Source organism: Columba livia, chromosome 9 (assembly GCF_036013475.1).
Source record: "Columba livia isolate bColLiv1 breed racing homer chromosome 9, bColLiv1.pat.W.v2, whole genome shotgun sequence".
Lineage (NCBI taxonomy): Eukaryota > Metazoa > Chordata > Aves > Columbiformes > Columbidae > Columba > Columba livia.
Genome location: NC_088610.1, coordinates 18,627,909 through 18,651,704, shown reverse-complemented (window position 1 = coordinate 18,651,704; position 23,796 = coordinate 18,627,909). Strand labels below are relative to the sequence as shown.

General features: G+C 45.3%; 1 protein-coding gene across 3 annotated transcripts in view; it reads left to right on the top strand.

Moving 5' to 3' along the window:
* Positions 1–23,420, top strand: part of SGPP2 (sphingosine-1-phosphate phosphatase 2) — a 35,217-nt gene extending 11,797 nt beyond the window's left edge. The window contains exons 2-5 of one of the 3 annotated variants that reach the window (XM_065074103.1): positions 208–366; positions 11,834–12,013; positions 14,088–14,177; positions 20,614–23,420. In XM_065074103.1, the coding sequence (XP_064930175.1) occupies positions 208–366; positions 11,834–12,013; positions 14,088–14,177; positions 20,614–21,159 (975 nt within the window). In that variant the 3' untranslated portion in view covers positions 21,160–23,420. Of the gene's footprint in view, positions 1–207; positions 367–3,718; positions 3,817–11,833; positions 12,014–14,087; positions 14,178–20,613 lie in introns of those variants that run through there. The other 2 variants (XM_021280342.2, XM_065074105.1) reach the window with 2 other exon arrangements.
* Positions 23,421–23,796: the final 376 nt, after the last annotated feature.

Sequence of the window (23,796 nt, the reverse complement as noted above, 5' to 3'; positions counted from 1 at the left end):
GCTAGAATAGATTCCTGATCTGCACGAAATGTAGTTGAGCTGTCACTGTAGTCTTCATTTCAGTATAAAAATTGAACTTCTTTTCTTGACACCTGTTCCAAGAAATTATCTGGTTTAAGGACTGGGAACCGTAACAGTTAAAATATTTTAAATGTTTGATATGGTTTGCTGATTCACTGAAACTTTCTAAAACCCTCTCATTTCCAGGCTTGGTCACAGAAGTATATTGTGAAGAACTACTTCTACTACTACTTGTTCAAGTTTTCAGCTGCTTTGGGTGAAGAAATTTTTTATATCACTTTCCTTCCCTTTATCTACTGGAACATCGATCACTCTGTGTCTAGGAGGATGATAATTGTTTGGTCTGTAAGTATTTCTATGACTTATTTAAATGTGTACATTCTGTAACTGTAGACAATATTTAAGAATAGCTCTTCAAAGAAACAATCCTTTTGAACATTACAAAGCCGAAGTTATTTGTATGTGCAGCTCATGTCAGGCAGCAGAGTTGTTGCGACACGGAGGGAGGAGGTGGGATTGCATTAGCTGACACAGCGTGTCTGTTCATCTGTTACATCTTGGACTGACTAATTTTTTTTAGCCCAAAACAGCTGGGAAAACACTTCCTTCCCAATATGTCATGGTATTTTAAGAATAATTTTTCATTGCTTTAGGAAATCTTTCTCTTGCCCTGATTTCTTCTGCATAACCTGGTCATATAGTTCTGGTTTGGTTGAAATTAGTATAAACCTAGCAGGAAGGGGATGCACAGGGTGCTTCTGCAGTCATGTGAGGGGGAAAAAAACATTAGGTAAAAGCAATGGTTTTTGTTACTACAGGAGCGTTCTCAAATTAATAGACTTCAGCATTACGGCCTTCACAGATGTGGCCTGAGGCATCCAGAATAACATACTTCTGTTCTGGCACGGAAAACCCGTAGATAACCAGGCACTTTAATCCAGGGTGGCTGTTGTATTGTCACTGCCATTGCTCATCTTGGTATTGATCAGATCTTTGCTGCCCAAATAAGACCATTTTAGAACAAAGAAGGGAGTCAGGAAGCATCTCTGGCAGATGACAGAACCTAGAGGTTTAGCTGCCAGTCTACATTGATTTAAGAAATCGAAGCTTGGTAAAAACTTGGATGTGATATCTATTAGCTTTGTTTCTTTCCAGTGAAGCTTGGAAGCTAAGTCAGTCTCCTTGACTTAGTCAGTTCTGGTTAATAATATTCTGTCTTTTGTCCAAATAATATGATGAGAAATAATAAAAACAACTTGAATTGGGCCATACATTTCAAATGCACCTGTTCTTGGACAGAAGGCATCAGTTGTTCTGTGCCAGTAACCCTGGTCAATAAATTTTATAGAGAGAACATGAAAAGTAACTAGCAGATGAAATTTAAAAGTAGGTGGACACTGTATAATTGGAGTTGGGTTTTGTCCAGGAGTAGACGTGCTGCTTCTGGAGACATGCCACAGAAGATGATAATTGGTAGTCACTGCCTTCTGGGTTTGCATATTGCTCAAAAAAATGACTCTTTAGAGCTCCTTATATGCCTTTCTGCAGACTGGCCTTTACCTTGCAAGGTGTCCATCTGAGTACTGGCCAGTTTTAGGCTAGTTTAATGAGAATATTCAATCATGTGATATTAGGATTATTAATATTTTATTAATATTATTTTTCCAGTTACTGAGTGAGTTGAGTAGTTGCCTTTTTTACTGAAGAGGGGAAAAGGAGAATCTGTTTTAAATACACAGGCCTGTGACAATCTGTAGTTTTAAAAGCATTTTAATTGCATGTAATTTTGAAATAGCTAAAAACGCCTGTGCAGGCTCTGTGTTAATGTTATGGAAAACTCAGCTGGGTGGCTTATTTGCTGATGATGAGACTGTGAACAGGAATAAGCATTTATGGTGCCATAAGTGCTGTTGTCTTAAGACACCTTGGTCATGTATGCAACAGTCTTAGCTGCATGGGAAATGGCAGGGTGTTCAATATGATAAAGCTCTGATTTTAACTTTCTGGAAGGTTTTGGGTGATAGCACTGGAGGGACCCCTGTCTGGTGACAAGGGGGTGAGGAGGAGTGCAGATCTGTGGGCTATCTGCAATTCAGAGTTTTAAAGAAGTTCTGTTTCTGCACGAATGGTGATGTGGGGCTGAGAACAGCTGTGCTAGATAAAAGTAAAAATCCAGGCAGCCCAAGAGTGTCTGACAACAGCTGCCAGCAGGAGATGCTGGGAAGAGCATGGAGGGGCAAGTTCAGCATAGTCTGTCTGCAGAGGCTCTTATGCAGCTGTGGAGATGAGCTGGTATGAAACAGTGAGCCCGAAGGAGAAGGTGGTAGTGGTTCTTTCTGACACTATTTGGGATGAGGGGAGGTTTTCAGTGAAGCTCTTCAGCAGGGAGAGAGCCGGGGACCAGCAATGACCTTTTCCTGAGCCCAGTGCAGAGCACAGGGCTCCGATGGGAACAGGCGCAGGTGAAGCGTCGTCGGGCATGGTGTGATGAGGGACTGAGACCCCTGCGAGGGACGTGTGGGCTTCCCCTTGGGTAATGGAGGGACAGAAGTGGTACCGAGTGTGGGATTTCTTGCCTCGTGCTACTGGGGACTTAAACCTGTGAGTTTCTGCTGCAAACTGGAAATGACAGAGTTGGGGTTCTAGAATGAATCAGGGGAACTTCTTTCCTTAAAAATTAAAGCAGTATTAGTGCTGTTTACAAGGTCCTCCTGCCATCTTATCTGTAACAGTTTATGCGGAGCCAGTCACCCGCATTTGGGAAAGATAAATTCAAACTGGAGCAAGGCCAGGGATGATTAGGGACCAGGCTCTTTTCTTAGCAGAGACTGAAAGCTTAGATAAGTACCTAACAAAATGAAGTCTGAGAGAAAATGAGGCTGGCTTTAAACACCAGGGGAAGGAAGGCACTTAAAGTAAAAATACAGTCACAAGAAGAAACATGCGTAAGACACTTGTAAATAAGCTAGGTTAAAGCCAAAGGTTGTGAAATAGCTCTAGAAGGAGCAGTAAGAAAAATTACAAAGAGAGTTTATTTCAGCAGCAGCAGAGGAGTGGGCTTGGTGCCCTGGGAGGTCTTTTCCAGCTCTGAGTCCCCAAAACCAGCTGCACATGGTTTTCTATTTAGCTGGATGGCTCTGGGAAATGCTGGCTCCAGTCACATCCAGGTGCTTTGGGAGCTTAAAACAGCACATTGTGCTTCCATGGTGCATTTCCCCTGTGGATTTGCAGAATACATGTAGGCTTTATCTTTTCCTTTCAGCTAGACAAGGGAAATAACTGCCTGAAACCCCCAAGCACGATGCTGTGTCTCAGTGTCAAGAGTACCTTAGTGTCTTCACTTCCCTTCTTCAGCTCTTTGAAGTAAACATTCCTGAGTCTACACAGACAAGGCTTTGATGCCTGTGACTCTTGCTACTTCAACCAGGAAGTACCGAGATGAAAAATAACTTCACATGAACCAGCTCCCAAATGTACTTTAAATTTACTGCACATCTCGGCTTGAGAGGTTAAAGCTCAGTTTGGTTGGGTATTTTTGTTTTGCTTGTTTTTTAACCTATGTACTCCTTCAGGGTTGAAAGCTTTATTTTGATGTGGAATCTCAGTAGTAAGGTAGAGACCTGGGAAAAAAGCAGTTACAGTTTCTGCTTGCTATCCAGCATGGTTGGAATTCTTTTTTTCTTGTTATTTTTTTCAGGGTGCATGGATGTAAAATATATCCACACCTCTTTTGAGCCTATAAAGCTTCAATTTATACAATATAAATAAGAGCTGACCAGCGTGGACTTTGTCGGGGTAGGTGTGGAAGCTGCTGGTGTGTGAGAGCGGTGAGCTGGTGACTGGGTGAAGGCAGCATTGCTGAGGGCCAGCAGAGTGGGAGTGCTGGGGGGTGCTGGGGATGCCAGGGGGGCTGTGCCCCTCCGTGCTCCTCGGGCGGCACTGGGCACAGGTGTCTTCGACTCTGAGAAAGTCCTGGGTCTAAATCCATGGCCATTTATTTTCCCTCCTTGCCTTTCAGAGGAGCAGTTTTCCAAAGGCTGTTACTTGGGAATGGTGAACTCTGACTCTCAGAGTAACCAGGAGTTTAATAACGAGCAGGAATTTACCCACAGCCATGATGCTGCTGATGTTACTTGTGGCAATTGAATCCCTGGCTGCTGCTTTGAAAACATATGCTGCAGCAAAGTGTGGGTTTATTGTTTCTTATGTGTTTGGTAGTTCTTGTGCTTTTGCAACATTTCACCAAAACATTTTTGTGCTCTTGCAACATTTTTCCAAAACAAGCTTGGAACAGCTGATAAACATTGTCAGTGGAAAGTCAAACTCTTCAAAGTGCCATATATTACAATGCATAAGAACGTATAAGACTGTACTCAGATATGTAAGTAACTACAAAATGTCAGAATACAAAAATAAATTGACCATAAAAAAAAAAAGACGTGCAAGATGATGAAGTGTTTACTGAAAGAGAATTTTGTATGTGCTGGTAGCTATGCTCTACTCTTGAAGAAAAAGTGCCAGTGAAGCTTTCATAACTGAGACACTGTGTAAAGGTAAACACTGTGTATCTGATGTCAGTTCAAGACTGCTAAATTTCAGTTAGAATAATTTAAAGTGAAGTTTAAATTGGAAGCCTTTTGTATATCACTAGAACTACAACTGGTAATGATTTCTCTTATTTAAACGTCTTGCAAGATAGTAAGATATCTTATGGATTTGGCTGAAGACTTCTTTTAAAGACGGGGTGAAAGTCCTAGGATGTTGGTTGGTTGTATTTCTGGAGGCACAAGGTTTTCTTGATCTTCTTGTTCTGGTTTTGTTTTTCTGAAGTCTGTCTTGAGAAAGCCAAAGTCCTCCCCCTGTACATATAGTGGCATGTTTATGCATGTTATGCATGTTGTATAGCTGTCTATGCTGTCTCTTCCCTCCTCCTATGCCCTGCTGTCCTTGCATTGACACACACGTGGCACTGCTTGTGGTGGGCTGCAGACCTGCCTCCTGGATGTGCTGCAGACCTGTGCCTCCTGGATGTGCTGCCCACATTGTGGCCAAGACAACTTCAATGACTCATTGAGCATCCCACCAGCTCCATGCAAGCTTGAATGTCCCCTTGCACCTGACCAAATCCTTGGCAAACATGTTGTGAAGTTCTGGTGCAGCTAACACAAGATTGGTGTATTTTCTGGAAAACAATAACCGTGTTGGAGATGGCAGATCCTTGAGCTCCCTGAGCCAGCTGCCCTCTTCCTAAGGCGCGTGTGCATTGAGGAGGTGTCCAGCCTCGTGGTCATCATTGTCATCTCTGTATGTGGAGAGCAGTTGTGTGACTTGGGGTGGTGATGGGGAGCAGGATGTGATTGGAGCGTGGGTGGAGGTGCCTGGGTTTCTGAGGGACTTCCTCCACCTGGGCTGCCCTCATGATAGAAAGGCCAGCAGTGCTGCTCTGTGACTTCATGGTTATTTCCCTGATGATAAACCTTAGTTCTTGGCACCGCCTTGCGGGTAGGAGAAGCATCTCTAGAAGAACATACTCTTCCTCACTCTGTTCCTCTTTCACTGTGAACCAAGTGGTGCTTGAGGGGCACTGTTGCAGTGTTTATCTATTCACTTAAGCCTTGGCTGAGGGATGCTTAGAATAGAAGCTGTAAACAGTGCAGACTGCGTGCTTGGTTCAATTTCTTTATGGTTAATCAAAGTCACACCTGCCTTGACAACCAAGAAAAATAGCTGGCACTTTCAGGATACAGCCTTTGCTTCTGCTTGACTAATCTTCTGCAAATGCCAGTTTATTAATAGTGCATTCTTTTTGGTTTTTTTTATTTCCTTCATTCCAGCGTTCCTGATGTGCTCTGTCACTCCTATCAGCACACAGTGGTTATGATAAAAAATAAAGCAACACCATTTTCGAGCTGTAAATTTATTTTCTGGGAAGATGACACATACTATTGCAGGGAAACGTTTCTAGAGACAGGTTATAGAGTTTCTGTTTTGGAGCCAAAACAGAAGATTCAAAGTCAGGCTGCCACAGAACAAGTCTCAGGGAAGAAGTTGGCAATGCTGTTTGGCCCCACGTCTTCTCTAGAATTTCATCTTGTCCTTTTAATAGATCAATAGTACTGATGGGAGAGTTCCAAAATCAGAAGTTGAAAATCAATATGGTCTGGTTCACCTTTGTTAGCTGAAATATTACAGAGTGCAAAAAGAATTGTTCCTCCCAACCTCCACAGGCCTGTGAGTTGGTGGGGTATCTGTGCCCGTGCAGAGGCTGTGGCAGGGGACAGGTGACTGGCTGTGAGGAGGACATGTCACACACAGCACACCTGCAGCACAGGGCCTGTTTCCTAAAACCTGCCAGATCTAAGGTCTGTGCAGCTGCCGTGTAAATGTTCCAAAGGGTAAACTGTGCCTTGAGGCACCGGTCCCGTGCCTCTGCATATGGAGCTGGCTCAGCTATGTTTTTCCATGTGCCTTCATATGTATCTGCACCACGGTGGTAAACCTGTGTGCAGCTCTTTTGTTTCCTGCCATGGAAGTGCTGCTCACAATGACTGCGAGAGTAGTGAGGGAAAACCACTGAAATGCCAGGCAACACCTGCAGGTGAGCAAAACCACTTATATTATTGAAGCAACACTGGAGTTCTGCAAATGCCAAGGAGCCACATCACTTTATGGGATTCTGATGCCCACAGGGATGGAAACAGCTCCTCACCTCGGAGGGAACCACTGCAGATGTTGGGACAAAAGTGTTGGTACCTGGACCTATGTGGATCCCACTGCTTTGAGTTTGATTCATCAGTGTTCACTAAAGCAAGACCTATTACAACACAAAGACAGATTAGTCTTGTTTACCTCAGTGCCTCAGGTGAGGATGTATTTTTGGAGATGGATCATATCTATGACTCAGAGGAAACACTCTGAAAAAGGCTATTGTGCTGCTATAGCAACTGCTAATTGTATTAATGTAGTAAAATGTAATGCTGTTTACCCATAGTGGCAATAAAGCTTTGCCTTCACCTGAAGAAAAGGCCGTGAAGAATTGCTATTGCCCTCATGCAGCCCAGGCTGCCCCAGTAGTATTCGTGTGCACCAGAGTTTGAGGGTAGTCTTGTTTTTAAGTTGCCTGCAGCAGTACAGAAAAACCCTTTGAGAAGGGAACAAGTGTGTACAACTGTACAACAGATAAGAAGTCTTTACAGAAGTAATGCTTAGAAGCTTCTTGCATTTGTTGTAAGGATTTAATTCTGCAGACCTTAGATTCATCTACATAGCACTGGAAATTCACAAACTGAACAATGGTGTTGTGGACTGGGGGTTAGAACAGTGCCTTGTGTGTCAGGGTGGCTGCCTTGGCCCACGTGTTCGGGTTATGAATGCAGCTCGGGTGCAGTCTGTGCTGTGTGGCGTTCCCAGCTGGTGCAGCAGCACCTGGCAGCGCAGGCACAGGAGAGACTGGATCAACTCTGAATGGATCAGAGTAGCCATACTCTGGATTTCATTCATGGATCAGTAAGCCCAGCTGCTTACTGCTTCACCATGGAGCAGAACAAGACATGGGTGATAGGCAGAAGCCCTTGGGAAGACAAGCCTGCCTCACCTAGCCCTGAGCTCTCCTGTGCCTGCAAAAGCATCTCACAGATTCAGCCGCATAAATGAAGCTCCTGGTTTGTGTTTCAGAGGGGCAGGACTGTGGCAGGGACATGGGAGCTGTGCAGCACACAGCAACACAGCCAGGAGCTGCTGGGGCTGGCAGGGGCAACCCTGCAGTGATGGGCCATGTCTCTGTGGCTTTGGAAGAAGGGGTTTGGGCTATGTGTTTTACCTCCCATCTCTCTAGCTGGTGCTGCCATGTCACTGTCAAGTAATGCTGCAAATATTAGGGAGCAGAGTCTCCAGGTTAAAATAAATTCCTCATGCAGAGGTACTTATTAATGTTCAGATTTAAATTATTTATGCTGAAGATATCTGCAAACTGTTTTTCACCAGAACTGCGGAAAATTTGGCTGATCTGCATCACTCAGATGGAGTGGAGGAGAGCCTGTCCTAGAGATAAACACAGAAGAATAGCATTGAGAGCCATAACATAGCACTTAATCTAGGGAAGAAGCAAACAGAACAATACAGCATGAAGAAATTATTTGCTTCAATTGCTTCAAGATTTCTCTTCTTTGTCATTCCTACATGACTGCAAACAGTGTCTGCTCAGTCAGTGTTCAAGGGTCTGTTGGTCCCTTTTCTTTCCAACATTCAGCTCTGGCCCTGGACGCCCATCAGGTGGAAAAGTCCAGAAACATATAAGGACTTTTGGAATGGGTTTTATTCAAACCTTCCATTAGTATGGCTTGAGCCTAGCCTCTCCTTCCTCATGAAATCTTCCCAGTCCTCATGCAGAAAGGGGAGCTGTGTGAAGCCCAGGGGATCACCCTTCCTTAAACTTGAAATGCATCAACTTGCTGCCAATCGGGGTCTGTAGGCTGATGCACTCCTGGGTCAAGCCTTAAACTACCCTTCCTTATTTGTCCAAAGTCATTGTGAATGTGCTGTTTGGCTTACCCAGGACAGGCTGAAAATCACAGCAAAATCACCCAGTCCTGTGATCTCGGCTTTGCAACCTAAGCAATCCCACTTTATTTGTTGGCCTGGACTGGGGATAATTTCTGCCCATTCTAAATTTAGTTCCAGGGCCATCAAAGATTTTTGGCACTGCACAAAGAGGTAATTCAACTGTAGGTGAGGCTTAGCTCAGTGTTGATCTTTAGCCCCAAACTCATCTCTTTGTCTCCCTTCTTTCTAGTGCTCTTATCGTTCACAATGTTTGTTACAGTGGTTTTTTCATCTGATGGATTGAAAAAAGCTAATAACAGGCCAAGACTTTCAGACTACTTGCTTTCTTTCCCAGAACTGATAGAGAGTAAATGCAACATGACAGGGAAATAAGGTCAGGAAATAATGAAATGTGGCTTAAGAGAGAGTACACCACTTAACCAAGGCAGATACCTGCTATCCTCAGAGGACAAGAGCCTCAGTCGAGTGCAGTTCGGATATATCCTGCAATTAAATATAATTCTCTAAGTGTGTTTCTGTGTAACACTTCTCATATTGTGACTGCATCCACAGTGGTCTCCTGCATGTATTGTTGTTGGTTGGTTGGTTGGGTTTGGTTTGATTTGGTTTGGTGTTTTATTACTATTTGTGGCTGAGCTCTGCGAGTCTGTGCCTGGCATGCTGGCAGAGGTATGGCCCTCAGTCACCTACTGTGTGACGGTCCTCAGCAGGACTGGCTGATGCTCCAGGCTGGGGAGGGATGCACAGCTCCCAGCTGAAGCTCTGCCTGCCCTGCTCCATGTCGTGGGGCCATGTTCCTGAGGAGGAGACCCCTCTGCCAGCCACAGGCAGGTCTGGCAGGAGCACTGGGCTGCCTGCTTGCCCGTGCTGGGAGCCCTGTGCTCCCCCAGCCGCTGTCAGCAGCATATGGGGAGGCATCAAACCAGAGCAACACCTTTGCTGGGCAGCTTTTAGCAATGGTGCACTTGTCATCTTTCACCTTGTAGGGGAAGCCTGCCATTCAGGTGATGGGGGATGTTTTAACTGCTCCCACAACTGCTGTTTCTGCCAAATAATGCAGGACATTGTGTGCAAAACCCCGTGTATGCTACGGAGATAAGCTAAAGGCAAAGGTCTTGTGCTTCAGAGATCCATGCTTAGGCTGAACATATTCTGTACTCATCTTCATATGTTATGGAGGTTGTCTCACCTCTCATTGCTGTACAAGGCCATACAATATGTGTTTTTTAAAAACAGAAGGCTCAGGATTTAATCTGGACTACAAGGAAGGAAGGTGGTGTGAGGATGCCTGGTATTTTTGCTTACCCAGACCACCTCCAGCACTCAACCTGTTTTTTACCATCAGAGAAGTCCTAGCAGAGCCTTCATTTCAAAGATGACTCATTTCCTGTTCTGTAATACTCTTACGTATGAGTGCTAATAATACTTCTACAAGTGGAAGTCATTATTATAGAGGACTGCTGATATACTGGCTCATCCTACCTTGCTTCTCTGATGCTATCACAAATAGTAGCCTCTATGGTTTATGTTCTGTCAGAGAGAGTAACTTTGCTTTCAATCCTGGAATTTAATTAACTTCCAAAGATGTGCCTATATCTGCTTGGAAACTGGGGGCATTAACTGAATAAACCCATGTGGTGGTTTCTTTAAGACACTTGTTCCTTGAGCTTTTGTTTGCTGTGCACAGGGCAGGGTATGTGCTGGCTGCCCTATGCCCCGGCTATCAGGGGGAACTGGGAGCAGCCAGGCGTGCCGCAGGTGGTGCCCATAATAAGGCGGTAATGTGATTCATGTGACGGGGATAAAGGATGCAAAGGCAGCAGCAGTTGCTTTTCCAGGCTCTGGTGCTGGCTGGAAGCCCAGCACTCCCCACAGCATGTGCTTTGCTGTGGAGAGGGGGGATGAAGGAATGTGATGTTTTGGCTTTTACCTGGTCCTGATTTGTGAATCCTGAACCCTGGCATTTTTCTTTTAACATGAAACCATTTTTTAAATGACTGGTGGGAGACAGAGGGATGCAATGTGGCTGGTGACAAATGCGGCAGCAGATTATCATGTTGCTGTTCTGGCATACGGCTAACACCAGCATGGGATGTTATTTTAAGACCCTACTTTGTGCTGGAAGTGTGAGAAGCAGAACAGTGAGCCGTCTCGCACAGCAACTGAGCTTTCATGGCAGATGTCAGTTAACCTGATTTCTGTATTTAAGAAAGAAAAGAAAGAAGGTTTGCTTGCTTTGTTTTGTAGAGCTTGCTTTGCTTATGTCTGGTTGCACTATCCAAAGGGAGGTGATAGGAAGCCAATACATCCTTCAGAAACAGTCTGAGTGATTGTCCTTCACATCCTTCTCACTGTGGATGCTGAGAGACCGTTGTCTTTGTGAAGGGGGTGCTGGGGAGCAGAGGATGGCAGCACAGCAGCTGCCCTGGGTGCTGCTGGACAGGCTGCACCTCTTCGGGATGCTGGCTGGCTTCACCTCTTGCCTGTTTCCCATTACTACTGCTTGCAGTGACCTGAGAATGCAACAATTCCCCCCAAAATCACCACATTGTAGTGCTCAGTAGCTAATGAACGGAGCCCTTGCTTAAACCTCTGGTGTCCCAAGCAGTGTGCAAAAGCTCTTCGTTGTTAGGGAACAAGGCAAGAGAACTGGTACTTTATGTCACCCACCCAGTTTTCTCCTTGCTGCCTCCCTGAGGATGCCAGGGTTGTTATCTAACAACCACACGGATGGTGTGTCTCGCTGGGGTTCCTGCAGCACTTGTGCGGTGGTTGGAGTGGGAGCTGCTGGGAATGGGGGTGCTGGTGCTGCCGTCGGAGGGCTGCTGCCCGGAGCTGGGAGGGACATGGCTGGGCAAGGCAGTCATTTGAAGGTGGTGATGGAAAAATTTCTCTTATATGTGTTTGCTCTGCAGGAGAGGGGTTGTAAGGGATAGGGAGGAAACTTGAACTTCTCTAGCATAGGGTGGGAGCCAGCTGTCCCTCTCACGCCATCCTGTATTGATGCATCTTGTCAGTGAACCCTCCTTTTGGTCCCACTTCTGATCAGGTTACGACATGGTGCAGTAAAACCACCACTTCTTTCAATGTCTGGGATAATGGAAAACCCTTTAATAATTCAGGGGATAAATTCTGCACTTAGGGTGGTGGATTTTGCAGGAAGAAGTACAGAAATAGAGGTTGTTCTCAGGTGGGCTGGGTGGGGATTACCCGTGCTGACGGACAGCCCTGTGGCCTTTCCTCTCCCCAGATCGTGATGTACATAGGCCAGGTCTCTAAGGACATCCTGAAGTGGCCTCGGCCCCTCTCACCACCTGTCGTCAAGCTGGAAACGAGGACGGATGCAGAGTATGGGATGCCTTCCACCCATGCCATGGCAGCTACTGCCATCTCCTTCTCCTTCTTCATTGCAACTGTGAACCAGTACAAGGTAGGGGGTACAAAACAAAAAAAAAGGCACATGTTTTTGCTTCCAGCAGCCTCCAGAAAACCAACAAATCTAAATCTGTTGCCACTTCCAGAGGAGCTCTGTATTTATTTTCACATATGTGTATTCTTCCCTGTTTTTAGAGCCTGTTTGTCAGACAAGTAACAGCAGTTTCGCTGCACTGAAACTTTAGGCTGCTTGGGGAGATCTCATAATTATTTTCCCCAAACCTTCAGCCTTGTATCTCTCTAAAAGGCTTATTTACTGGAAATTCATTTCTCCATGATGATTATTTGCATTTTGTTTTACAAATCCAAAGGTGTGTTTCCTGTACTCTAGCAATAATAACTTCCTGGCTGCATTCTTTTTAAGTGTATTTCTCAGCCCTCTCAAGTTTATTTCCAAAAGAAACCCATGTAACCAAGAGGCCTCGCAATATGGCATTGGAGTCTCGCTGCCGCAGTGTCCCTGGGTGTCCTCCCCGCGGTGCCAGCCTGTGTGCAGGGACAAAAGGTGGCCACTCGTTTGATGAAAGGTGCTGTGTCCAGGGGCTGTAACTCACGGCAGTGGAAATCTCTGAATTACACCAAAATCTCTGAATTAATTTAACAGCCAGACTCATCTGGTCACAGTCTGGTAATTGTGCAGTAACTGGTGGAAGCAGCTTGGCAGTGGGATGGGGACGGGCAAGAGGAGCTATAAGACGGGATGTTTGTCAGGTCTGGAAGGCCAGATCCATCCCATGTGTCAGATCGGCCCAAAAGACCTGCTCAGCAGCACTTTCTCCTCCTTCTCCATCAATAAGCCACCAGTGGGACACACAGCTCTTCACGGGCTGTCTCATTCTTCTTGGAAACTGCCGTGAAACAATAAAGCTGCTATAAAATAATTAAATGATTTAATTGCCTCTACGAAGAAGGGAAAATCTACCAGTACATTATGCTGTTGTCTTCTAAATCTGCCCTAGTCATCAATTACTTATCTGGACTGGGTCCCAGGCCGCCTGCTGAGGGGGGAAGCAAGTGGGCGTAAATCCTCCAAAGGTTTAGAGAAGTGTAGAAGAAACAGCATTTTATGGGCTGGGAGTGACATCTGCAGTGGGTCTGAGCTCTCTGTTTTGGAAGCTACGGTACGTCAGGGGAAAGGGTCAGATACAAGTTGTTGTGCTTTAAATCTCCACAGAAGCATTTTTGCACTGACCTATGGCCACCCTAGTCACTCATCGGCCTCTTGACAGCAGATGGAGACTTTGTGCCAAATAGGGTGAACTAATTTCATTTATTTATATTTTGGGTTGGCTTATTTTTTTTTTCAGAAAAATCTCCTTTATGGCCAGAAAGGAGCCGACCAGCCCACTTGATTTTAGAATTTGAATGAGTGCATTAAGGGTTGAAATGTTAAGCTTATTCTTTACCAAATGTGTGGGGTGTTTTGTTTTGTTTTTTTTATTTTTAAATGTTGTTTTCTTTCAACACTTCTTTCCATGTTCATAGGCAACCCAGAGAGGGAATTAAGCAAAACCAGCTTCACAAGAAGACAATTAAACCTCAAGTGTCATAGGGAAGAGTGGTTCTGACTGCTCTAATAGCTGGACTGTGGTTTCAACCCAGACATTGATTTTCCCCTCCCAGCAGGCTGCTCGAGGACTATTGACCACACTTCTGGTCAGGCTCTGCATGATCGCCTTCCCCTCGGGTGGGCTGAGGCTGCAGTTCAACTTCGGGCATTGCCTGTACAGTGTGCTCTGCCTTTTTTAACATGGATTTTGCAGGTGGATGTTGTGGGGAAAAATTGTGCAGATACCCTTTATTTCCCAAGTTTCCCCACACTAAGACTAGACCTTTGCAAAAGTGGACACCACAGATAAAGAAAAGACCTTCCAGCAGAATTGCACCTTGGCTGATGTGAGATCTTGTCTTGGGTCACATTAACCTCTTTGGGAAAGCACAGCTCAGGAACACAGCACAAGATCCTTATGTCAGCCTAGGTACCTGGAGGTTTTATTTCAGATATGTACTGATGTTAAAGTGGGTAAGAGTATAATGTGTTTTGTTTTGTTTTCTTCCCCTTTTCACAGTATCCGTTCGAACTAGGCCTGGCAGCAGCGCTTGTGTTTTCCACGCTGGTGTGTCTGAGCAGGCTCTACACGGGGATGCACACAGTCCTGGTAAGGGTGCACTGCAAGGTCCCATGCCAGTCCTGCCCCTAGCTCTGCTTGCCTACAGCTATCCCCATCTCCTCTTCAAGTGCTGTACCTTTTGCCTCGGCTGTGCCCCTGGAGGGGTACAGAAGTCGCCTCAGGGGTACAGGAGTCGTGCCACTAAATTTCAGGCTGTACATTCAAAGGCAGCCATGAGGAAACCCTCAGGCTATTGCTATTTGAGTCCTCAAGGGAATTATTCACACAATTAGGGAAGCAGGAGTGCGCACGGGGTGAGGAGCCGGGTGAGGTCTGTGTGGCACTCAAATTGTAGTTCCCTATTTTGAAATTTTAATTGCGAGGAATGCACTTGGGCAACTGAGGCTGCTCCTTAGCTAAGCCTTTTGTGCAATAGTATCACTGTTGTTAGCAAGAAATATTCTGGGCTGGTTGAGCCTGGGAGTGTCAGGGAAGGAATAGTAGGTCGGTGAGTCACACCAGGGACCAGGGGAGAGCAGTGGAGAGGATAAAACATGACAAATGAGCTGCCCTTGGGGAACGGGGGGGACAGCAAGTCTCGTGTTACCATACGGGGATGTGGCACTTAAAAAAAATATTATCACAAGCTTCTCGTTTTCAGCTAGTAGGAAGCTCATTCTCAAAGAACTGAGATGCACAAATACTTAATCCTAAAATAATCATAATATATTGGTGACTTTATAAGACAGACTTGTTGGGCACAGCTGTTTAGAGATGTCAGCCCTGTTTTAAGTACAGATTGCTGTGTGACTTTGCTTATGCAGTAGCTGGTTCCTCCTGATGGGAGGAAATGTTATTGAGTTGTTACACACAGCAGTCAGAGGGGTGGTCCAGCTTTCCAACTCCCCAGGTACTTCCTTGCAGTTGTTTGATATGCACTATTGCATATCCATAAATAATAGCATTTTTTTACTAAGTAATAATTATGTTTGTAATAAAGACACTTGATGACTGTAAGAAAGGGAGCCTTTATGAGATTAAGGTTATCTATAAAACAGAGATTAAGGTTCTCTATAAAATATAGCTTGACCTGACGTTCGAGGCCTGGTGGATCAAAACAATATCTTAAATCGAAGCTGGAGACACACTTTCTTGGCTAGAGACCTGAAGTCGGTCAGTAAAAATTCTTTGCATACTTCCCTTGCTGGTCCATTGTAATGAAAGCCTCCTCTAAATTTAGATGGATTTTTAGGGTAAAGAAGAAAAAGTCATTTCTGCCTTTGACATGATAAAAAAGGTCTTTAAAATAGAAAAAGCTCCTTAGTCTGAACTAGTGGCAATGCTGCCTTTCAGAAGGGCAAATGTGCTTCGTTGGGGTCTTCATCCCGTGTGTGCCATGGTGGGGATGGAGCTGGGGAAACGTCTAATGATCACAGGTGCACAAATGCAGCCCCGAGCTCTGCGGTGCCATCTGTCCCACCTGCAGTGACAGGCTCTTTCAGGGAATACGTGGTTCAGAGCCATTTGCCATGCTTTAGGGGTGGCTCCCACCCTGACCTGCCAGAGACGCCATGGGGTCACGGTGCAGCAGCCACTCAGACAGCAACGAGCTGATGCACCCTCTATCTAAAGGATTTTTAACTGAGCTCTTAATAGAAAATGAATACCAACAGGATATAATAATGGATCAAACAATCATAATGTTTCAGTAAAGCAAATGAACGGGTTACCTACACCCACCACGTTAGTGTAACTGAATTTTTCCTGTTTGAGGAACCAGAGAAGGAGCAGCAAGGTGGTTGCACCACGCTCTGCTACAGCCACTGCTGAAGCTCCGCATGGGGGCTCAACTTCTCTGGTCTTAGCTCGACAAATCAGTCTGTACTTCAGCATTGCTGGTGTTGCTTTTGGATCAGGAGCACAGTCATGTCAGTAAAAGAGATATTACAATTAAAGACCTCCTGGAGATGCAGGGAGCCAGTATGAGAGCTCTCTGCATCATTATAGGCATATCAGAATTAATAGTACACTTAGGGAAAAGGTAATAAACACCCATTGCCTGGGCTGTTACCAGGAGATGGTCACCCAGGCAGAGGAAGGGATGGAAGCAATACACTTGCACTGCTGGGTGATAATTTAATTATAACAAGCCACCTTTGCCACTGTAACAGGAGAATATCCCATGTCCGTGAAGAAGCAGGGGAAAGGAGGGTCCTTCCTTCTAGGTCTTAAATGATTAAGTCTGAGGAGCTGGTGAAGAGGGACTGAGGGAATCTGGAGTTACCTGGAAAGAGCAAAGTAACAATGTGGACGCATTTTGAAGCAGGGAACTTGTAACATTTTAGGAGTTTGTTTTTTAAGGAAGAAAAAGCAACTGAAGACACTAGGACTGGGCTTTGTTGTGGTGGGGGCGGTTTTGTTTTTCTTTTATTTTTTTCTGTTTTCCCACCTCCCAGACAACTGTATTTTTAAAAATATCACTTTCCTCCCCATCTTAAAAATCTGGTCCCATTTTTGATCCCTGTCTTGGTAAGATTAACACGTTTTTCTGTCTCAGCATTGCTGGAGCACATCTGAGTCTTCTCATATTTGAAATGATGAGCGATGGTGTTCATGTGCGTACACAGTATTCCAAAAATACTGAGCAAGATAATTTTAAATCCTATTGGGAAGAACCTCATCAGCCAAGGGCAGCCCCTAAAGCAGGGCGAGGAGGGGAGGCTTTTATCCTTCTTTTAACCCTTCAGGGGCAGCAGCAGTCACCCCAGAGCTACAGCTGAACTGGGGACAGGCTTACTGGGACTGCGGCTTCCCACCCTGAGTTAAAAGCAATAATGCCCTATGCCAGGCAGAGTCAGGGGTAGGATACAGGGAGAAGTCAAAAGGTCTCCTATTATGACCAAAAAGAAAACAGTTTCTGTAAACAAAGTAATTTATTTTTTTTCTCCCTGAGATATTCAGTACTGATGCGTTTATTGCTGATTACAGCACCCTCAGGAGAGGGTCCTCTGTAGCCCCCACCCTGCTCCTTTGCTGTGCTCTATCTCGGGTTCTTTAACACCACCGTTAATCCTGAAATTACCTTACATATTTTAAAGCTGATAAACAAACACTGTATTGACATCAATTTACAAACTGTGGCAATATAGTCCTCATGGGATGAAACTGAGTAACCCACAGGAGTGGCAAGCAAGTAAGAGATTTCTGTTCAGGAGGGTGAACAGTGTCATGCTGTAAATGGAACAGTGAAGGGAATTCAGGCAGTAAGTGACCATATGCAAGACAGAATAGGAAAAGTGTTATTTTTGCTTTGACTGGAACATCAGAGAAGATGTTTGAGTGCCACCACGTCTAGGGTGTTGGTTCAGTGTTCTGGGAGCATTTTGTGACTGTTTGCATCTCCAGCTGTGATTTCAATGGGAAGAGCACAGAAGGGTCTTGCCTTCAGAGAGCCAGACAACGTATTTTTGCAATCCTAAAATAAATAAAATCGTGCTACGAGACCTTGTGAAACAAGGAAACCAGCCCAGTGTGAGAACAGCAGCAGTGTCAGTCCTCATGAACTGTGCCACCGCTGTCTCACCTCGGTGACAGGCAGAACGCGCTTTGGAGCTCCCTGCTCTTGCATCCACAGCATTGTGTGCAAACAGATTTCTAAGTAAATTGTTTTTCTTTCAGTACCTGCAGCACAGGGAAATAACTCAAAGGGTTTGCAGCATTAGAAACCCGATAGTGGCCTGTTTTTTAGGTAGCAAAGCAAAATGACAGCTCTCTAGCTAAAATCAATAGGAGCGAGTTCTCCTTTGTGTCAAATCCGGGCAAACGTGAGGGGACAGTGTCAGGGACTGCATGGCAGTGAGGGGTGCTTTTTCAGAGGGATGGAGCCTCAGGACTTGTGTGTGCTGAGGGAGCTGGAGCATCCCAGCGAGGAAACGGGAGGTTTTAAGCTTTGCTGGTAGTGCTGGACCTTGAGTAAAATTCATACTGCCCTCACTTAAAAATTCCTTTGTAATTGTGGGTTTGATGGGAGGCTGAGCTGTTTGCACAGGCAGCCGGGCAAGAATGTGCTTCCTCGGAGCGCTAACAGCATCTCTGCCACTGGGAAGGCTGAGGTCCCGCTCCTGGGCGTGCAGGAGGAAAAGGCCAGAGAAGCAGTTTTTCTCAAATACCAGAGCAATCCCTCCTCTTCCCATCTTCTCCTTAGTTTAACAGGTGAGGGGGGGAAATCACTAATTCTGCACTGCTAAATGGCATTGTAAAATGTTGGTCTTGAACTCACCCACCTCATCTGGGTGTTCAGAAAGTCAGCCCTCTGCTCATGTGTACCAGAGCCAAAGAAGTCACTACTGACAGCCATGGCTGTGTATGTCCTACGCTCTCCAGCAGCGTCTAGCAGGGAATCTGCAAAATAGGAAGCCCATATATTGGTGGATAGAGGGAAAAACATAATAAAACACTGGTCTCCAAATTTGATTGTGCACCCCTGTCATTTTTTGAGTATGCACCCCCAATATATGTATATTTACTTATGAATTATATACATATATTCCTTTACTGATATGTACTTTATAAAACATACACAAAAATAAAAATTAAAAAAGGATGAGATGATGAAATAAGCACTACTTTTAATATGCATATTATTTTACTTATTAGTGGTGCAAAAGGTATTTTCTTCCCACAGCCTGGTGGGTTGCCTTGCACACCCACTTTGGAGACCACTGGCATAAAGCACTGGTCAGGAGCAGAGCTGGTTATCTGAGTCCTGCCTGACAGCTACAGGAGCCATGTCACTGTACTGGGACCGAATGAGAGGGTAATAACATTTAGAAAACTTTAATTTGGTCTATAAATAAAGGCTGTCTATGATCTGACCGGGAACTGCTGGAGTCAGCTGGGTCAATCTGAGCAAAGCATTTGTTAGGAGAATGTTAATGATTGGTTAAATGTCTTTAGTTGGGACAGAAAAGCATGTGAACAGCTTTTGTTTCACTCCTTAGTTACACGTGGACGGAGTGTTGAGATGTTGGGATTTCTTCTTCTAATGTGAGGCGGGCGAATAGTGGGATGGGAGTGGAGATATGCAGTGCTGATGGGATTTCTGAACATTGGTGCTGGGAGTGACCCCCAGCTCCTTAGTGGTGGGCCAAAGCATGCCTTTGTGTGTAAAGTTATTAAAAAGTTGGTATCAAAAAGTGAATTATTTTGCTGTTATGAAATATTCACACCTAATGGCATTTTACATTTTAGACTTCTGTGAACAACTGTGTATTTCCATGGCTATCTTTTTGTCATGGATAAGGGAATAAATATAAGTGGGAATTTGTATTAGAAATATGCAAAATGGTTATGGGAGCTGCTTACAACCAAATGTGCTGTGAATCTATTGCCTGGCAGTTGTGAACAGCTAAAGTTCAGCCATACTGGAATGATGATGCACTTACCAAAAAGTCATTAAATATTTCTGTTGTTAAAAAGTCCCTGCATTCTGATAAATAATTCATTTTAGACTGTGACCAAGCATGGTAGTAGTCAAGTGTCATAACTTCGTGAAGAAGATACAATCTTGAGACGAGGACATTTCTGTCTGTGATTAACTGGCTTTTGCAGGGCTTTTCATGGTCAGAATACAAATTCTGCTGCCTGCTGAGCGACACTGGGAGAGCACCACGGGGAAACTTGATATATTGCTTTTTGTCTGGCTGCTCTCATACAGACGGCTTTTGTTAGGGGTTATCTCTTGTCTCCTCTTTTAGAGAGAGCTTTGTGGCTGACAACAGTCAAGTTCTCAAAACACCTTATTTGCCTCTGTTAATAAATTAGATTTTAACTATGTGCTTGCCTCGGGCACTTAACTACAAGCCACATTTCAGAGGCTTGAGCAACAAATTTCTCCTTGATGTGTCCGTGCCCAGCAGCATCGACCTCTCGCAGGGGTCCCTGCACACACCACATCCCACAGGTCTGCGCTTGTTCCCCCCAGAGCCTGTGATCCTCGACTGGGTGCTTGTCTCTGACAAAAGACAGCATCTTCCCATTTGTGCAAAGCAAGGAAGTGATAATCCTACTGACAGGATGAAATTACTTGTAGGGTTAAGGGAGAGGAAGGTTTTGTATGAAGGCAGTTTACTGTGATACTCTCCCCGAGATTGGGCTGTGCACGTGCCTTTGCCACTGAGGTCGTAGGTAGATAATGCCTTTAAAACATGAATGCAGGTGAGGGGAAGAATCTCTCTTGTTCAGGAGAAAATGAGAGTCAATAGATACATTCACATGGACAAGGCTGGGTTCACAGATTGTCACATTTTGTTTAGCGCAGGCTTTGGGCTGTCACTGTGCCTGGACGGTGCCACCGCCGTGAATTCAGGGTGTTCCTCTGCTGCTGTGCACTCACAAATGCAGACACTGGTCTTTTACCATCACCTGAGAATTTCTGTTTCGCCTTCCAGGTCTCACAAAGCCTTTAAACCTGATCTCTTTGCAGGATGTGATCGGCGGAGCGCTGATTTCGGCTGTGCTACTTGTGCTCTTGTATCCTGCGTGGGACGTGATAGACCACTTGCTGTTAACCAGTCCCTTCTGCCCACTGATTTCCATAGTTCTGCCTCTTGTCTTGTGTTACAACTACCCCAAACTAGACTATTACAGCCCTACCAGGGGAGACACCACTACTATCTTAGGAGCAGGAGCTGGAGCCACCGTGGGATTTTGGTTAAATAACCAGTATGCCGTGCCAGCCTACACCAGTGACAATTTTCAGTTTGGATTTCATCTGATCACCAGTAAAACAGTGGTGCTCGTGCTAGCCAGGTTCTTTGTAGGTATCTGTGTTGTTCTCCTGACACGCCAACTCATGAAGAGTGTGGTCCTTGGCATGCTGGGCTATCGGTACAACTTTTCTATTGGTGACCTGGAAGCCCGAAGACAACTGGAAGTGGAAGTGCCGTATAAGTTTATAACGTACTCCTCAGTAGGCTTCAGCGCTACTGTGCTTGTGCCGCTGCTGCATGAGCTGTTAGGGCTGATGTGAGCACAACACCTTCCTCACAAAGTGCTGTATGGCACCACCATTTCAGAGATGCCACAAGTCGATCAAGGCTGGCAACTTGACCAAAAAGTGTTCTGTGCCTTTCTGCACTGGCCTAAAACACACGCTTCGAAAGAGTCACAGGAATAGCTGTACATAAATAACTTTGGGTTAGAAATCACTGACCCCACTGTGTCCCATAATTAGTGACTCCTGGCCCAGATGACTATAGATGACAAGTACAGAGTACAAAGCCAAAATCCCGGTGGCAGCGTCTGGTTTGCCAGAGGCAGGGGCGCTGGGCAGCCTGGCTGTGCCTGGGGGATGTTGGCCCCAGGGCTCTGCAGGCTGTGAAGTTGCTGCTGCCCAGGGCCTGCTCCGGCTACGGAGCCAGAAAGGGCTGGCCCCTGGCCACGGGGAGCCAGAGGCTGCTGCGGAGCGGGAAGGGGCCATGAGACAGAGCTCTGTCTGCGCCCCACTGTCCCCTGGGGACCGGAGGCAAAGAAGAGCGGCTGAAGATGGGAAGGTTATGTGGAGGTGGAGGCTTTTCAAGTGCTGGCAGCTTCCTGCTGTCATGCTTTGGTGGGAGCGTCCTGCTGGCCAAGACAGCAGGTTTCTTCAGCAACAGCGTCGGCAGAGATCAGAGATGGCCGCACTTGAGTACAACTGAGAGTTTCCTTAAAGAAACCTGATGACTGTTGTACTCGTCACTTGTCATAGTGTCTCTGACGGCACTGCCAGTCCTGGCTGGTTCTGTATGTATGGTTTCACCCACTACAGTCCCTCAAAAGAAACAAAACTAACCAAACAAACCCCAAACTAAAGCAAACACCCCCTCCCACCCCCCAACAAATAAAAAAGTAAAATAGAAGAAAAAAAATCCAATGAAAAAAAACCATTTTAAGTGATTTGTAAGAAATTTATATTGCCTGTTAATAAGAAAGTCTACACTAGAAGGTCCTTTCCTGACATATGACCAAGCAGAGTTGTTACCGCAATGTTGAGGCTTGTGTTCAAACTGTTTAACTCTGTTTTAGTTTCCCAGTCTAGGGGACAGGACAAAGTCATTCCTATCACACAGGGGTGAAAAGTAGTGTCCTTAGACCACATTGTGGAAGGAGCTGAGGGGTGACTCTGGTGACTGCAATGTGTGGCGATGATAAAATGCCATCGTTTTCTGGTGCTGCACAGCATTATGGTTGGTCTTCCACACATCTTGCAATACTGTGTATTACACTTGTAGAATAGCAGTTGAGGAGTGATCATAGGAGGGCTGTCACTATAACTCAGGCTGCTTCTTTAAATATATATATATATAAGCAGTTGGACCTATGAGCTGTTGAGAAATACAGCGGTGAATGTGGTCTGCTTGGCTAGAGAAACGTAACGCAATATGACCTCGGAGCTTCAAGTATGGCCCCTGTGCCTTTCCCTGGCAGAATGTATAGTGAAAGCCAGCTTTTTAACCATATACGCTTGGTGTCTTAGCTGCAAGAGAAATTAACCTGCAGAGTGTAAAGGAAGTGCTTTGCTATCAGTTGGCCACTTGGATAAATATAATCAAGTTCCAGAAACGTAGCAGGGAGTTTTGTCTGAGGAGCGGGAAGCGTGCACCTGAAAGAGCCGTAAGACTTTAAAACCAGGTGAGTTGTCTCCAGAAGAAATGCAGACAGAACTGGTCACCATTTTTAGATGTGGCCAGGCTGTGATCAGCTGTTTTACGTGAGGCTGTGTGGACATTACACACGCATGCAGACAGCTCCAAGGTGTCTGTCAGGGAACAGGTGAGCGCTGGACTTGGCCACCAAAGCCACAGGGTCCTGTCCTCGCACTTCCTCCTTCCCACACGCCACAGAAGCGCTGCCATCAGGCTTTCAAACACCTTTAAAGCTCCTTCTGTCAAGAGTGTTTCCTGATTCACAGCTGCACAGCAGAGCTGGAGCCCTCTGGAGGTGCCACATCACAGCGGACGGGACCAAAATTGGGAAAAAAACTTGACCACCATCTGAGTGTTTAAGCTGTGGGGTGGAATCAGTCCCAAGAAAGGCACGGTTTGACAGGGACAGTCATGCAGTTTTATGTGTAAAATTTCTGCTCTGAATCACACCTATTTTATGCTATGAAGATTTTATAAATGACATACGAATGCCTGGATTTATAAAGGATGTGCACAAGTATTTTTATAGTATTCACCTGCATGTGATTCATGCAATACATGCAAACTGTACTTGGGTCAAATTTTAAAATATATGTATTTTGCAAAATTTGGTGCTTCTCTGTTCATTTTGCATCCTCTGTTGGTACTTGTAAATGATAGATATAAGGGAAATGAGTCATAGCTTAAAAAGCTTCCCAAATGCAACCACCCACCTCTCTTCCTGAGCTGGCTCCTGCTCAGTCCAGCTGTGAGCTTTGGCTCCTCTGGTCTCAACAGCAACATGCTGCTTTTCTTAAAACATAAAAAACCCTACTGATCTACTCAAAACTATTTCTTATGTCCCTTGCGAATGAAAATGTGTGAAGTGCCATGTCATTAGCGATGGGGCGCACTTGGGCACCCACAATCTCCTTCCCCTGCAACATCTACCTCTAATAGACTAAACAGTTATTATAACTGGAAGCTTAATCTGATTTTAAATT